Source organism: Phaenicophaeus curvirostris, chromosome 1 (genome assembly GCF_032191515.1).
Source record: "Phaenicophaeus curvirostris isolate KB17595 chromosome 1, BPBGC_Pcur_1.0, whole genome shotgun sequence".
NCBI classification, from domain to species: domain Eukaryota; kingdom Metazoa; phylum Chordata; class Aves; order Cuculiformes; family Cuculidae; genus Phaenicophaeus; species Phaenicophaeus curvirostris.
In genome coordinates, this window is record NC_091392.1 from 113,874,816 (window position 1) to 113,891,172 (window position 16,357).

Consider the following 16,357-nt stretch of genomic DNA (forward strand, 5'->3'; position numbering starts at 1 on the left):
GTACTCTGTGTGTGACGGGCTGGCTCTTTCAACAGAGCTTGCATTGTTCAAAATGTCTTTTTTTTTTTTTAAGCTGCCTCTCTTCTTCTCTCCCATGTCCGTTTTGTCTCAGTATTTTGTTGCTTTTGGATGCTGGCGTGCTTGCCGAGTGGTTATTGTGTGAAGTTTAAGGGTTAGGAAAGGGATGAAATAATGATCTGTTCTACTGCATAAAACCTTCACAAGTGATTTGATGTTTTTCTTTCTACAGTGTGTCACTACCATTTTTACTTTTATTAGTGAAAGAAAATGTCTTACAATGCAAGCAGTTGTGGTGACATGGGAAAAAATAAGAATTGGATTCACAGTTGTGAGAGCTCAGTGAAGGCCATTTCTTGGGGATGCAGTAGCTTGTGCAAGATACAGTCAGGCAAGAGGAGCAAAACTTTGGGAGTGGAAGCTGTACCTGCCTCTGCATCAGCTGGATGTAAGGAGTGTGCAGGGCCTCTGGGACTTTCTGAAGGAGAAGCTAAAGATGTCCCAGTGTGCCGGTTAACAATGCAGCTACCATTTTCAAAGGCTGTAGTAGGTTCGCTGTTCAGAAAAGCTTTGCTTTGGGAAGCTAGTGATATAAAGATGGGGGAGCAGTCAATAAAGAGACTGGTCTGCTCTAAAACTTTTTGAATCCAAAAAGGTTTGCACTGTGGACATGCCTAGAGATTTTGAGGTCAGGTTACCTAAAAAGATGAAGATCCTGTACCTAGCTTAACATGTTGTTTACTTAAATTTTCCATTGAAACGTTTTCCTATATAAATAATGAAAATGACAACTCTGAGAGTTTATGTCCATAGATAATTTTAATTGAAATAATCTCTTATGGTAGTATGGCACAACATGTAAGCAGTGTCCTGACTTCAAGTGCTGTGGCATTCCTCTCGGCCTGAAAACGTGTTAAGAAAATGTGGATTGTATATGCTGCTCAGTATTACTTAAAGCACTTAAATGCAGAATATAATTGAAACTCCAGTCCCACATTAGTATAGCAATCTTTTTAGCTTTTTAATCTCAAATAAGTTTTAAAAAAGGGAAACGGACAATAATGATATTTTACAACGGAAATTCTTCAGGTTTTATCCTGCTTCATTTTGGAGCTGACAATAAAGGAAACTCTCTGCTGGACAAAGTTCTGTTCTTGGAGGCCAGTTTTCATCATCTATAGATTATTTCACCATGTTAGCTATTCATAGCACTTCCATCTGAATTAGCAATACCTAAGTTCACACTTCCCTGTTTGAATTGTTGTCTTGTCTTTGGACCCTGCTTAGTAATCTAAAGCTGTGGTTACTCAGTACTCTTAAAATCCTACCCTTGCTCTCTTCAGGTATGTATCTGGATACTCACACACACTGATCTGTTGTTGTTTGATTGGAGTTACACAGTACTAAGAAGATATATGACATCAGTGGCTCCTTCATTGGTGAATGGATTGTTTTAGACTCTGCTAGGGAGATAAAATACTGAAAGCATGCAACATGTTAAACTTACCTCAGTAAATAATAGGAATGTTGTATAGTTTTATGGTAGAAATTTCATATTTTAAATCGTGAGGGATATTTCTTAAAAAAAACTCAAACAACTGACAAGTGATAAACAATTGGAGCAGGCTTTTCCAGTATGAACCAGGTTGATGTCAACGGCATGTGGAAGTTAATGTGAATGTTCATTAGATTGAAATGCAGCCTGGCTGTCTCCAGAAGTGATTACATCAGTAAATCTATTATTTGCTCCCATCCCAAGAGCCAGGATTTAGCATGGGCAGTGTGGGCATGGTGCAAGTAACAAATTGATTTATAGCCTTTCCTGAAAAGAAGTCTTGTATAGTACAACAGACATGCTTTGAACTAGTGTAACCTCTGATACAAAAAAAAGCATTCAGAGTTATTTTCCAAATGATTTACCAACTGGCAGATTTGGAAGCACCGGAGCTGAGGAAGTGGATTGGTCTGGAGGTTGGTCAGTTTTGGAGTAAGTTCTGAGCAAGGCTTCCCAGTAGGCTGAGCACTTAGAATCATAGAATCACCACGTTGGAAGAGACCCACCAGATCATCAAGTCCAGCCATTCTTATCAAACACTAAACCATGGCCCTCAGCGCCTCGTCCACCCGTGCCTTAAACATCTTCAGGGAAGGTGACTCAACCACCTCCCTGGGCAGCCTCTGCCAGTGCCCAATGACCCTTTCTGTGAAAAATTTTTTCCTGATGTCCAGCCTAAACCTCCCCTGGCAGAGCTCGAGGCCATTCCCTCTTGTCCTGTCCCCTGGCACTTGGGAGAAGAGGCCAGCACCCTCCTCTCCACAATGTCCTTTCAGGTAGTTGTAGAGAGCAATGAGGTCTCCCCTCAGCCTCCTCCAGGCTAAACAACCCCAACTCTCTCAGCCGTTCCTCATAAGAGACTTCTGTGGCCTCTCTGTCAAGAGATGCTCTAGTGTCTACCAGCTGCTGACCTAATACTGCAGCCATTTCCCCAGCTGAGGCCAGAAGGATCCCTCTCCTCCACCTGCCTGCCTGTTTATTTGAAATTCTAAAAGACCTCTGTCTTAAGAGACTTGGCAAAGGGGTTCAAATTTAGATGGAAAACAAAATGGCATAAATAGTTGGGCACCCACATATAACTGGTGCAAAGAACACAAATTTGCAAGAAAAATAACTTCTAAGGAGATACCAAACCCTCAGAAATTAATTTAAAAATATCCTAAGTAACATGCTATTTTGTAGGACATAAATGTTCTGTGTTAAGGACATAATCAATAATACAAGTTCTTTGCTTAGTCAGGTATATATTCAGAAGCACTGTCCTTCATTTCTAAGAACGAAGCTGCGCTGCCTTGAAAGTTACATAACCCTAAAGCTTAGGGCTGGAGCAGCTCCCATACCAGGACAGGCTGAGAGAGTTGGGGTTGTTCAGCCTGCAGAAGAGAAGGCTCCGAGGAGACCTTCCAGTACCTGAAGGGGCTACAGGAAAGTTGAGGAGGGACTGTTTACAAAGGCTTGTAGTGATAGGACTAGGGGCAATGGGTATAAACTGGAGGGGGGAAGATTTAGCTAGACATAAGGAAGAATTTCTTCACCATGAGGGTGGTGAGGCACTGGCACAGGTTGCCCAGGGAAGCTGTGGCTGCCCCATCCCTGGAGGTGTTCAAGGGCAGGCTGGATGGGGCTTCGGGCAACCTGGGCTGGTGGGAGGTGTCCCTACCCACGGTAGGGGGGTTGGAACTGGATGATCATTAAGGTCTCTTACAACCCAAACTATTCTATGATTTAGAAGTTGAAACTTAAACAAATGGCATTGCAGTTTAGAAAGAGAAGCTATGTTGACTCCCATAGTACTGAATACATCTACTGCTATTTATACCTAAGGAAAAATGTTACAGTCAAATGACAGAGCTGTTTTATTGTATGAGGGAGCCCCATCTGAATTCAGAACCTGATTGCACACATGCTTCCCCTCCCCCGTTTCTAGAGATTTGTCTTTTAAAATGAGGACAGATCTACAATAAAGCTGCAAATCACTGTGAAATGTTTTAATGTTTTGTCAGACACATTTCCCACATGTTGCACATTTCTGTGAAATTACCCGGACTTTCAGGCATCCAGGCTGCTCTCGGCGCAGCGAGCAGGTGCCAGCTTCCCAAATGGATGAAATATGTGAGAGCCGTGTGGTCTATATGAAAGCTTCTGAGCAACTGCTCTGATTTTATAGTGAGGTAGCATGTGCTGAAGCTACACCAGCAGCGCTTCTTGGTACCTGGCCTGGTTCAGCTTTTGGAGATGTACACGCCTGGGGAGTGAAAGCACAGGTGGAAGCCTTCTCCTCTTGACTCCAACCCCTCCAGCATGTGCATAAAGCAGTCTTATTAGCTGCCAGTAAGCATAACTTTTATTTGCTATAACATGCCAAATTATATTACTAGGATATAGCTAGGAAGGGGAAAGGCAGTTGGTCTCAAAGTAACAAGAGTACATGAACTTAAACATACATGTATATGAACTTAACATGGTTTAGTATTTGATAGGAATGAATCATAGAATCATAGAATAACCACGTTGAAAAAGACCCACAGGATCATTGAGTCCAACCATTCCTATCAAACACTAAACCATGCCCCTCAGCACCTCGTCCACCCGTCCCTTAAACACCTCCAGGGAAGGTGACTCAACCACCTCCCTGGGCAGCCTCTGCCAGTGCCCAACGACCCTTTCTGTGAAGAATTTTTTCCTAATGTTCAGCCTAAACCTCCCCTGGCAGAGCTTGAGGCCATTCCCTCTTGTCCTGTCCCCCGTCACTTGGGAGAAGAGGCCAGCACCCTCCTCTCCACAACCTCCTTTCAGGTAGTTGTAGAGAGCAATGAGGTTTCCCCTCAGCCTCCTCTTCTCCAGGCTAAACAACCCCACCTCTCTCAGCCGCTCCTCATAAGACCTGTTCTCCAGCCCCCTCACCAGCTTTGTTGCTCTTCTCTGGACTCGCTCCAGAGCCTCAACATCCTTCTTGTGGTGAGGGGCCCAGAACTGAACACAGCATTCGAGCAGCGGTCTCACCAGTGCCGAGTACAGAGGGAGATGAACAGGACATGAATGGGACATTTATCTCGAGTGGGACCCTCGCCTCCCCGTGAGAGCCGCCTCTCCAAAAATCTGTCCCAAGCAAGGAAAACTCTCACCGCCAGGGGACGCTGGGCGCACGGGCCCGGCGGCCGGGCTGTACCATTTCCCCGCGGGGGGGGAGGGGGGTGTCGGGTGACCCGCTGTGGGCTGTAGCGCTTACCGCCACGGGCGGCCTTCCTTCAGTGTTTGGCGGCGGGTAAAGGCGAGAACGGTGGCTGCCGGGTGGAGACATTCGGAGCGCTCTCGCACCGGTCTAGGGGCTTCCCCTTCCCCTCCCCACCACCCCCCTCCTGCGCGGTGGTATCGCCCCGGCTGCGGCGCGGCCCTGGCGGCAGCGGCGGCGGGGTGGGTTTTTTTTTTTTCCTCCCGTTGCCATAGGGACCACGGGGATCCCCCATCCCGTCGCATCCCCGTCCCCATCCCATCCTGCGCCGGGACGCGTCGCTGTCGCCACCGGCTCGGGAGGTCCGCGGAGCTCCTTTGCCAGGTACGGGGGGTGGCGGGGAGGAGAGCGGCCGGGTGCGTGCGTGGGCGGCGGGCGCGGCGCCGGGAGGGGATGCCGCCCGCGGGGAAGGGAGCCCGCGCCTCCCCGGGCTCTGGAGCCGTCGGAGGGGAGCCGGGAGAGGGGGAGAAGGATATGGGGGGTGCCCGCATCCCCGGGAGGCGGCGCCTGGTCCTTTGGGATCGGTGGCCAAGCGCCCGCCTCGTTAACCTGCCGTGAGACAGTGTTGGGAATTGGTGAGTAACTGCGAACGTCTCCATCGACGGAGGAAGCTCGTGACCCAGGATTTGGAAGACGCACCCGAAAGGTCGCTGGCAAGTGGCTTTTCTTTTGGGGTTGCGTTGGTTTGGGGTTTTGGTTGGGTTTTTTTTAAGTTCTGGAGAAATCAGCATGGGAAGTGACAGGGGACAGGACAAGAGGGAATGGCCTCGAGCTCCGCCAGGGGAGATTTAGGCTGGACATCAGGAAAAAATTCTTCACAGAAAGGGTCATTGGGCACTGGCAGAGGCTGCCCAGGGAGGTGGTTGAGTCACCTTCCCTGGAGGTGTTTAAGGCACGGGTGGACGAGGTGCTAAGGGACGTGGTTTAGTGATTGATAGGAATGGTTGGACACCATGATCTGGTGGGTCTTTTCCAACCTGGTGATTCTATGAAGGGCAAGGACGTGTTAGAGCAAGTCCAGAGGAGGCCACGAAGATGATCTGAGGGCTGGAGAACCTCCCATACAAGGACAGTCTGAGTTGGGGTTGTTCAGCCAGGAGACCTTAGAGCAGCCTTCCAGTATTTGAAGGAGGCCTACAGGAAGGCTGGGGAGGGGATCTTTGTCAGGGAGTGCAGTGACAGAACAAGGAGTAATGGTTTCACACTGAAAGAGGAGAGATTTACATTAGGTATTATGGAGAATTTTTTTATTGTGAGGGTGGCGAGACGCTAGAACAGGTTGCCCAGAGAAGTCATGGATATCCCATCCCTGGAGATGTTCAAGGCCAGGCTGGATGAGGCTTTGAGCAACCTGACCCAGTGGGAGGTGTCCCTGCCCATGGCAAGGGGATCGGAACTGGATGATCTTTAAGCTCCCTTCCAACCCAAATCATTCTATGATTCCATGATTCCTGCCTTTGTATACAAGCTTGAATATGATCTATTGCTCATATTTAGGCCACTGGGTTTTTTGAAACCTTCCTGACACCTAACAGTATAGGGATGTGAACATCAATGCACGCTATATCATTCATTCCATCGCTGCTTTTCTGGGTGGAAATACACTGTTCACTTGTCTTTTCAGTGTCTCTAGAACTCAGTAAGACAATTTTTCCCCCAGTTGAAGTTTTATTATGTTTTGCGTTCTTTTTTCCTTGAGTGGTGTGTTCTATTTTATCCTTGGAACCCTCATCTTTTACTTAAATAGACCAAGTTTTAATGCTATAAGAATACTTTAAGGCACGATTTTCTTAGAATATTTAGAATGTCCTTAAGTGCTGTTGGTAATTTGATTGATTCCTGTTCTCTAAGTGGATTCCTGTGGGTATATTGCATTAACAAATGAAGACATTTGATGTGTTCTGTCAGCAAAACAGCTGCCCGATTCTAAATGATCCGGAAAAATTGCCTATTTATGAAAGTGGCAGCACTCTTCGCTTGGCAGAGAGCTGCTAGGATGCTTCCTAGCTCATGCTTTGTTGTAGGGACTAAGAACACAATCCAATAGTCCAATGACTAAGATACTAAAAGAACAGAGATAAAAAAAATTCTTGCCCTGCTTGTTTTAGGGCAGTGTCTGTATGGGATTACTCTAATTTTCACTGACAGTATATTGCAAATTTGCTACTTTGTTAGGTTTTGTGGGAGGGTTGACATTTTTTTAAAATCCTTTTTGCAGCAAGGATGGCTGTTTCCCAGATGAATGTTATACCCTGCAAGGCAGTGGGGTTTTTTAAAATTTCTTTGCTGTAAGAAGCATTGCATGTGTCCTGGGGAAAACAGAAAATTAAACCTTTACTGTAGCAAAGCAAACAAAACCAACAAACCAAGCACAGCCCTAATGGCATTGTATGAGAATAGTTCTTTTTTAAATAGAGGTAGATCTAGGTTAGATGACATAGAGTGGCTGTATGCTTTTATTCAGCAAAGGCTGAATCCTGTTATCAGGGAGTGCATAAGTGGCTCAAACCTGCTTTTAAAATCCCTTCTCTTTTATGTGTGCATCCAACATTTTTTTTTCTGAGAGTTGGCTAGAAAATCTTGATGTAGTTATTGTTGTTTATTGAAGTTAATGGATGATACACAGTTGTTCCACTGATTGTTTTTTGAAGTGATGTGAGAGATGAGCTGCTTTGAAAGAACATAGAACATTACTTAGGTTTATTTTTGTGTCCTAACAGTAGGAAAATGAAAGCAGTTATCTTTCAAAAACATGATGAAATGTTTTGCTGTAGTACTGTCCTTTCTTTTCTGTATCAGTGATATAGCATGGATTAACCTTAACTTGGCATTCCTAAACCTAAACATCTCTTTAGAAGAATATTTTTATAATAGCTAACAGAAGAACTAGTGTCACAGCTAGCGTAAGAGAGAAGGTATGATTTTTTCACTACATAAAATCCAGCCACACCTATTTCTCATTGTTCTAGAACAGATGTCATTTGCTTTTTTAATCTCAATGTGTTGCAGAATATGACAAAATTAGGTCTGAATAACTTATTTTTCCTCTGCAAGGACATAGAAATACTTTTTGGTGACATAAAGGAATATTTAAATGTATGCCTTGATGCTTTGGCACAGCACCTTAGACTTGTACTTCAGCATCTGCTGCTGACAAGTTGAGATGTGGAGTTCTCAAAGCTCCTTCTGCTTTGGGCTGAGAGGCTCTTTAATGGGAAGCTGAATTTTCATAGGAAATGTATCACATTCCATGGCTACAGGTAACTTCTCAAAACACTGCACAGGTGCTAAGTTATGAAAACTACTTTCTTCTCCCTGACTCCTTGTCAACACTTTGACTGTTCATAATGAGACTTTATATTCCTTTCCTTTGTTATTGTATGAGGGATCCACGTGCATGGAAGGAAAAAACCATGTTTCATAAATAGGAAAATGTGACTGCAAAACTTGTAAAACAGGCAGTGGGGAGTTGGAGTCATGCCTGTTAAGCTATTTTTAACTTTGTGTGAAACTTGATCAGATGACCAGTTTATTATGCTCTGTCAGTGGTTCTACATTTTTATTGTTATCTTACAGTACTTCAGGTTTGCCAGAACTTAAGTGTTAATGGTATCTTTTTGTAACTGTGTGCACATTATAGTTTACCAGGAAATTTCACCTTGCTATGAGAACCAAAGATGGATCCAGAAGAGCAGGAGTTACTTGGTGATTACAGATACAGAAATTATTCTTCAGCGATTGAGAAGGCTTTGAGAAACTTTGAATCATCGAGCGAATGGGCAGACCTTATATCTTCCCTTGGCAAACTCAATAAGGTACACTGTCAGGAGAATATTTTTTCATTTGTTCATTATCTTTGTATTGTTATTAACTTTTCTGTAACTTACAGTATTTAGCAAAATTGAAAATTCACTCAAGAAAAAATATTCATTCTTAAAGGAAGGGTGATTGGAGCAGCTAAGGCAGTATATTTTATATAAATGTGAGAAATTCTGGTAAAACCAACAGAGATTTCCTTGAAATGGTATTTGTTTTCTTTATGCAACTAAGTTAATTTAGGTTTTGCATTGAAGAAACCTTCAGGATGCTGGTTGCTCTAGAGCAGCTAAAAAAGTCTTTATGTAGAGCAGGATGTCATGAGTTTTAGTATATATGCTGAGTCAAATTTATACTTAAAGATCACATTCACTTGACCATGCCCTTCCCTTGTATTTGGGGAAGTAATTGATTCGCTGCTGGTGGTGGCTTTTGTATGACCATGGAACATATGGCTGAGTAGAGGAAGAAAGAAGACTTTTACAGGAAAACACCTAGGAAGTGTGTTCTCTCCTCCTGCCCAAGAAATAAGGTCTACATTGTTTGTGTCCCATTTGGTCTCTTTTAATATAAGGCTCTTCCTGAGTGTGCATGAGGCAAGAGTAGTTAAACAGCCATTAAGGAAACAGGGGTGGGAGGAGGCAACTTCTGCAGAATTCATAAGGAAGTATCTGTTGTTACCTGATAGATTCTTTGCATGCCTTCGCTGTTGTTGCTAAGCCTTAATTCTACTGAGTTTTCAAAGGGGAGGAGAACCCATAGAAACATAGAATATCTCAAGCTAGAAGGGACTCATAAGGATCACAGAGTCCAATTCCCTGCTCCTTGTAGGCCTACCTAAAACTAAACCATATGACTAAGGGCATCATCCAGACACTGCTTGAACTCTGGCAGGCTTGGTGCCATGACCATTTCCCTGAGGAACCTGTCCCAGTGGCTGACCACCCTCAGTGAAGAACCTTTTCCTAATGTCCAGTCTGAACTTCCCCTGACTGAGGTTCATTCCATTTCCTCATGTGCTATTGCTGATCACCAGGCAGAAAAGATCTGATAGGAATGGTTGGACTCTTTTCCAACCTGGTGATTCTATGATTCTATGATAAGCACTTATCCCTCCACTGCTCCCCTTGAGGAAAGTGTGGACTGTGATGAGGTCAACCCTCAGCCTTCTCCAAGCTGAACAAACCAAATGAGCTGAACAAACCAAATGACCTAAACCACTCCTCATAAGTCTTGCCTTCAAGATATTTCATCATCTCAGTCTCCCTCCTCTGGACGCAATATAATAGATTTATGTCCTTCCCACACTTAGGTGCCCAAAACTGCACACTGTGCTTGAGATGGGGCCATACCAGTCCATTGTAGAGTAGGACAACCACCTCCCTCAGAAGGCTAGTGAAGCTGTGCTCAATGTGCCCCAGGACACAGTTGGCTCATCTGGTTACCAGGGCACACTGTCGACTAGTATTCAACTTGCCATCAACCCAAACCCTCAGGTGTCTTTCCACAGGGCTGCTCTCCAGCCTCTCATCCCCCAGTTTGTACGTATAACCAGGATTATCCTGTCCCAGGTGGAAAATGCAGCACTTACTCTTGTTAAATTTCCTGTGTCTGGAGATTGCCTAATTCTGTAGTCTATCCATATCCCTCTGTAAGCCTTCTCTACCCTTAAGGCAGTCCACAGCTCCATCTAATTTAATATAGTGGGCAAACTGAACTAATGTACATTCTGTTCCTCCATCTAGATCATTAATAACAACATTAAAGAGCACTGACCCTGAAATAGAGCCCTGGGGAACCTCACTGGTGACTGATCAACAGTCTGATGTAACCCGCACTTACTAAAACCCTATGAGCCCAATGCATGAGTCAGTTGCTCACCGAACGTGCTGTGGACTTGTCTGGCTGTGTGCTGGACAGTTTATCCATAAGGTTACTATGAGAGGCAGTATCAAAAGGTTTGCTGAAGTCCAAGAAAATCACATTTACTGGCTTCCCTTGGTCAACTAGATGGGTGACCTTCTCATGAAAAGAAATGAAGTTGATTACATGGGACTTTCCCCACATGCTGGCTATGACCACTGACTCCATTGTCTCTCAAGTGTTTTTCAATAATTTCCAGAATAAAATTCTCCATAATTTTCTGAGGCACTGAAGTGAGACGGAGAGGCCTGTAACACCAGAGTCTTCCCTCTTACCCTTATTGAAAATCAGGATATTTGCCAAATTGACATTTTTTAATGGCAACCATTTTCTTCCCTCTTCAGAAAAGAGAAGCTGGATATTGCTCTGGCAATGGGAGTTACTCGTTTCAGCCTTCACTGTTTCATCCTAATTACTGTTGAGTCAGTAGGGAAAGTCAGAGGCCTTCAGAGTGCTTCTCTCAAAAGGGAAAACCATCATAGAATCATTAATGTTGGAAAAGAGCTCTTAACATTATCTGGTCCAACTGTCAGCCTAACACCACCATGCCCACTAAACTGTGTCACAAAGTGCCACGTCTACACATTTTTTTTAAAAGAAATAATTAGGGTAAGAGATTTCTTAGCAGGAGGTAGCCTTTGATTTTTTATCTTGACCTAGATGAAGACAGTGAACTGATTAACACCTATCTGAAACTCTTTTTCAGGAGCAGAATTGTCAAAATATGTAGCAGCATAGAAAAACCCAAACAAAAAAAAAGCTTTTAGCTGTTACATCTGTCCATCTGCCGTAGTATTTTATGGACTTAAATCAGTTTAGGAGCTTAAGAAATGGTAGAGCAAATCATCCCATGTTCATCTGCTTCTGTCTGTCATATGAAAATAAGGATGATATGTCAGAGGAACCAAAAGGAAGATTGTGAGTAAAGATGTTAATAGCTAGTCTTTTAACTCCTGTAGTTACTTGGTCTCTTAAATCCTGAAATATAAATATTGCTGTTGAGTTCTGTTAGTGTTGGGGACGGTATTTGTAGTACAAGAGCCTGATTTCTTCTATGGTCAGTTCTCTAGGTGAGTGAATGAGCAGGGAGCGACTAGGTGGGAGAGAGATCAACGGTTTCTCAGGGATGAAAGTTTTAAAACACTGGTTATATGCAGGAACCTGAGTGTTAATAACAGATGTGCAATGATGCCTATTATTAAGCAGGTGTACAATGCTAAGAAAGGAAGAGACAAAAGAGGACGAGTAAGTTGAGGAGTTTCAGAAGTACTTTTCATGCTTGTTCTTGCTTGTATAGGTGTAATATTTTCTGAGGCTTTTACTCCTGTAGGCAGGCTTCAGCAATACTCTGCACTACTGAATTCCACAAGTTAACACACACTCTTATTTATGTAGAAGCTCAGTGGCATTGCCTTTTCAATACAAGGCCTGGAACAGCACAGACACCTCCTACTTAAAAATGAGGGGTTAAGAATGGAGAGAGCTGATCCACATTCTTTTGGTCTTGACTGAAACAAGGGACCATGCAGATCTTGCTGCTGTTAGTCCTGATGAAGAGAGACAGCTCTGCTACTTTTTTCTATTACTACTTAGCTTCCAAGGTTAAACCAAGGGTTGTTTTCCACAGTTTCTCTATTGCTTCTATGATTCTAACTGATGTTTCACAGTGAGTTATAGAACCAGGAAAGCAACAGAGAGATCAGTCGACTTTAATTTGAAAGTTCAGCCAAACGGGTCAGTTTAGAGCTCTAGAAAGATTATTTTTTGTCACTTAAGGAGATGACCCTTATTTAAATTCAGATGGGTTCAGTGTGGACAGCTTCACTTTTCGTGACTTTTAGACTGGGAGAGGAATAAGGGGTTTTATTGTTTTGTTCTTGTTTTGTGACTCATCTCTTGCTATTTAAAGTAAGTCAGATGAACACTGTCTTAAAATTGCATGTGTTCCTCAGTGGTTTTATAAGGAGCCTGAGGGCAGTTACTACAGTTTTACCCGTGTTTTTTAGCTGACCTAAGCTTCTAAGGTTAGGTAAGATGAATCTCTCCTGCAGTGTTCTGAACAGAACTGCAGGTGCCAGGGGTGATGTTGAGTGAAGGATGGAGAGAAACTTATGTTTCTAACAAAAGCTAGAGTTCGCAGAATTTACTAATTTATGCTATACCTTAAGTTAGTAAGAGAAAGACTTTGGAGATTTTAATTTGAGTAGTGTGGGTGTTATGTATCATCATGGTGAAGGAGAAACAGTGGAAATTAATGTTTGTAAGAATTTGTATATGAATATGAATGGACAGGTCTACACAGGTGGCTTTAAAAGGTGGTAGATATGGATGCTAATGTTTTAAAGAGGAGCTTCATCTTTGCTCTGAAACTTGCTCACAAACTCCACTTCATCCTTCTTTGTGTTTTGCTTCTGTTCAGGCTCAAGTTACTGTAAAGTGGTCATTTAGTAGCTGCAGCCTAGGTTGCTTCATGCTTCAAGAAACAGGATTATTCTCCTCTCAATACTGTTCTTGGATACAGCTTTGAACCATGTTTTGATTGTTTTTGCAAATTTTCATGTGTTCAGCAGTATTCTGTGACGAAGGTTTTCAGAGGTTCAGAACAGATTGCTGCATCCAGAATAGTAATCCTCTCAATTGTCTTAGTGCTAGAATGTAATTGTGCTATTGCAGATTTTGCCAGCTTGTTGCGATATTTTCAAAGGATACAGTTCTGCAAAATCACTTCAATAATTTGATAGAAAAAAGTACTGGGGGGAAGGGGTGTTTTTTTAAACCTAGAGATAGGTGATGGTTCAGCATATGTGGGCTTGTCAGTGAAACATGTGATTTTAGCATTGTTTTCCTATTGAAAATGCTTGTCATGGAATGTTCAGAGTACAAAATAAAATACATATAAAAGCATTCATGTATGGGGAAGTCAAGGCAATTAAAAGCCTCAAAATATTATGGAGTTAGGGAATTCCTAGTGCATTGTGTGCATTAGAGTGTTTGATTTGGATTATAGGCATATATTTTTTAGAAGTTTTAACTCTTGGTGTGGTGATGCAGTTTTCAAAATAAACTGCTGAGCAGTAGTGAATAGTGGACTCCAAAGCCTGCTTTTGTAAGGAAACTATGAAAGAAGGTTTTCAAAAACGTCTCTGAAATTTACTGGTCCACAAAAGAGAAAAAAAAATGTCTCTGGGTTTTTGTCAATGAATGTGAATGTTTAAACTACCCCGTTTGTTCATTTAATCCATATATATTTAAAAACAGTGACTGATAACATTCCTGTATCTGTATACTGGACAGGATTTTGCCGTGCATATTGGCAGAAATACCTACATCAACTATTTTTCAACAGTTTTTGTACATCACTATCAAACTTGCACAGAAGTTTTACTAGTGACTGAGTCTGGCTGAGAAACCAGCATCCCTCTTCTGAGCAAGATGTTCATCTATAGTTATTATTTACTATGAAAACAAAATATTATGACCTTTGAAAAATCGATTGTTCTAGAGTGATTTATTTTATGGTTACAGCATGGTTGACTTGCTCAGTAATGGTGCTCTAAAAAAGCACTTTCAAACTGCTTTTTATCTATGGACATAAAACAAGCATGTAAGTGCACAGATTGTAAGTTCTTGCAGTATTAATTTTAGTCTGCAATTTCAGAGGGTTTGGGTTTTTTTATTTTGACTTTCAGTATAAAGTAAGTATGATATGTTTTGTTTCTGTAGGCTTTTATTACTTCAAAAACTTGAAGGTGAATATGATCTCAACCAGACACTTGATCTGTTTGAAGGGGAAGGGGAAAAGAGACAAAAATCATAGCAGCTGCACAAGTATTGTTTGTTTCAGTAGGAACACTGAATGTTACAATATGTCTGTCTTGAGAGGAGAGAAGAGAAGGATTCTTCTGAAACACAGATTTAATGAGCATAGCCATTAACTGCACCGGTTGCTTCTATGGGAACTATGACTGCCACAGCTTTATGACAATCGTTGGCTGAATTACAAGCACAAGCACCACTTGCCTTCTGTTGAAGGCAAGCCTTATATCTTTGAGAAAAAAGGGAGCTTTGCCTCCTAATTGCTTTATGGAACTTTACCACCACACCCAATTCACAAATGCAACGTGCAAGACAGTATTTCATATGTTTTCTTTCCTCCCTTTTAAAATATAATGTTAGCTCCCAATTTACAGTTTCCTCACAACCATCTTTGAACTTCATGCTGCTATTTTTATGGAAGCTGGAGCTCTGTCTAGAATTTTTTTTACTTACTTGGAAAATGAATCAGTGGAAAATGGAATCACAGGCTCTCCTACTCCTCACCTTCTTGCAACTACTGTGGTCTAAAATAAGAGTTATAGTAGCTCCTAGTTGAAGATAATCTTATAAATTGATGTACAGGCTGTATTTTTCTGGAATTCTAGTTACATAAATGAGAAAAAATATTTGCTTGGGCCTTTTATGTCTAGGCAAACTGATCTAACTGATCTAGTCACACTATAAAGCAGTGCAGGATGACTTAAACCAGCAGGCGTGGAAATGCAAATATTCCTTTGTGTGTGTCTGTCGTGTTTGTTTTAAGGCAGATGCATATGCTGCTATGAAGGATAGTCTTCCCTTTCTACCCTTTATAGCCTCCATTCAAAGAAATGCTGACCATGCTTGTGCATTAGGAAGTGTTTAGTGTGTATTTTGTATTCTTCAGTCAGTCATAAAGAAAAAGAACCAGTAAAAAGTTGAAAACTGGACATGCACATGGACATAAGTCATTACTTTGCACATCTAATTTTTTACTGATGAAAGTTTTCTTCTTAAAAGCTAGTGGTAGGCCATGTACTTCTTAGTTTTCTGAGATTGTTGATTTCTCACTGATCTGTGAAAGCCAGACCCTGGTATGAAGTATTAACACAAGAGTCTTTGATGGCAGTTCAAGCTTCTCAAGTCAATGCTTTCTAGGAGTTCCAGTGACGTTTAATGCTTCTGCCACCATAACTGTTCATGTGGAAAGCAGTTTGAGACAAGGAAGAGCAGTTGGTCATGGGTGGGCTTCAGCCAGTATGTAACTGAAGATGGTCAGATTAAGCTCACAAGACCAATACAAAATAGGTGAATAACAGGTGCCGCAACCTGTAAGCAGAGTTGTCCATCCACCATTGTTAGTGTTTTATTCTGAATATGGAAGCAATGTTTTGGGATAGGGTCTTCATCTGCATACAATGCCAATGATAGCAGGCTTGCTACTACAACATTTAACTACTTGTAACAGCTGAAATAATAATGGCAGTCTTGGATCTCACAGACAACTAATTCTTTTTTTCAGTTGTGGGAGCTTAGGATATTTAAAAATCAAGCTTTTTAGTTTTGCCTGTCAGCTCAAGAAACCAGTTAGCACTTGGAAATGTGTGTATTATCATGTTATTCTTATTTCAATGAACGGGTTTAGAACCATCCACTAATTAATGTCTCAACCTTTAAAAATTTCTTTAAGCAGTTCTGAAGAAGTTGTTAAGAATGTGAACCTTTCAGCAAAGTGGCAAACAGCCCTCCTCTGCTGAAGTGGTGCTTGGTGGCACCACAGTCTTCTAATACATTGTGGAGTGGTTTAAAATCCCTTGCATCTGCTGGAAGATCAGAGAAAACTGTTAAGCAGGAACACCCACTCTTAAGAAGATTTGTAGTTTGTATCTGTGTATTTCTTCGAGCCAAGTTTGAAAAAAAAAGCTTACATGCTTTTAAAAATCATTCTGACGTGATGAGCTGAAACTCTCCTCAGCTTATGTATGAGGTTCATAATAAATGTCTTTGAATCTGCTGCT

At 42.1% G+C, this 16,357-nt stretch overlaps 2 protein-coding genes across 3 annotated transcripts in view; one reads left to right on the plus strand and one right to left on the minus strand.

The window, feature by feature from the left end:
* SETD4 (SET domain containing 4) overlaps nucleotides 1-16,357 on the minus strand; it is an 89,262-nt gene that overhangs the window by 23,332 nt on the left and 49,573 nt on the right. The gene's annotated exons all lie outside the window — the stretch shown is intronic.
* Nucleotides 5,075-16,357, plus strand: part of DOP1B (DOP1 leucine zipper like protein B) — a 53,290-nt gene continuing 42,007 nt past the window's right edge. Inside the window, exons 1-2 of one of the 2 annotated variants that reach the window (XM_069871542.1) lie at nucleotides 5,075-5,129; nucleotides 8,446-8,620. In XM_069871542.1, coding sequence (XP_069727643.1) covers nucleotides 8,483-8,620 — 138 coding nt within the window. In that variant the 5' untranslated portion in view covers nucleotides 5,075-5,129; nucleotides 8,446-8,482. The remainder of the gene's footprint in view (nucleotides 5,130-8,445; nucleotides 8,621-16,357) is intronic. The other variant, XM_069871551.1, reaches the window with a different exon arrangement.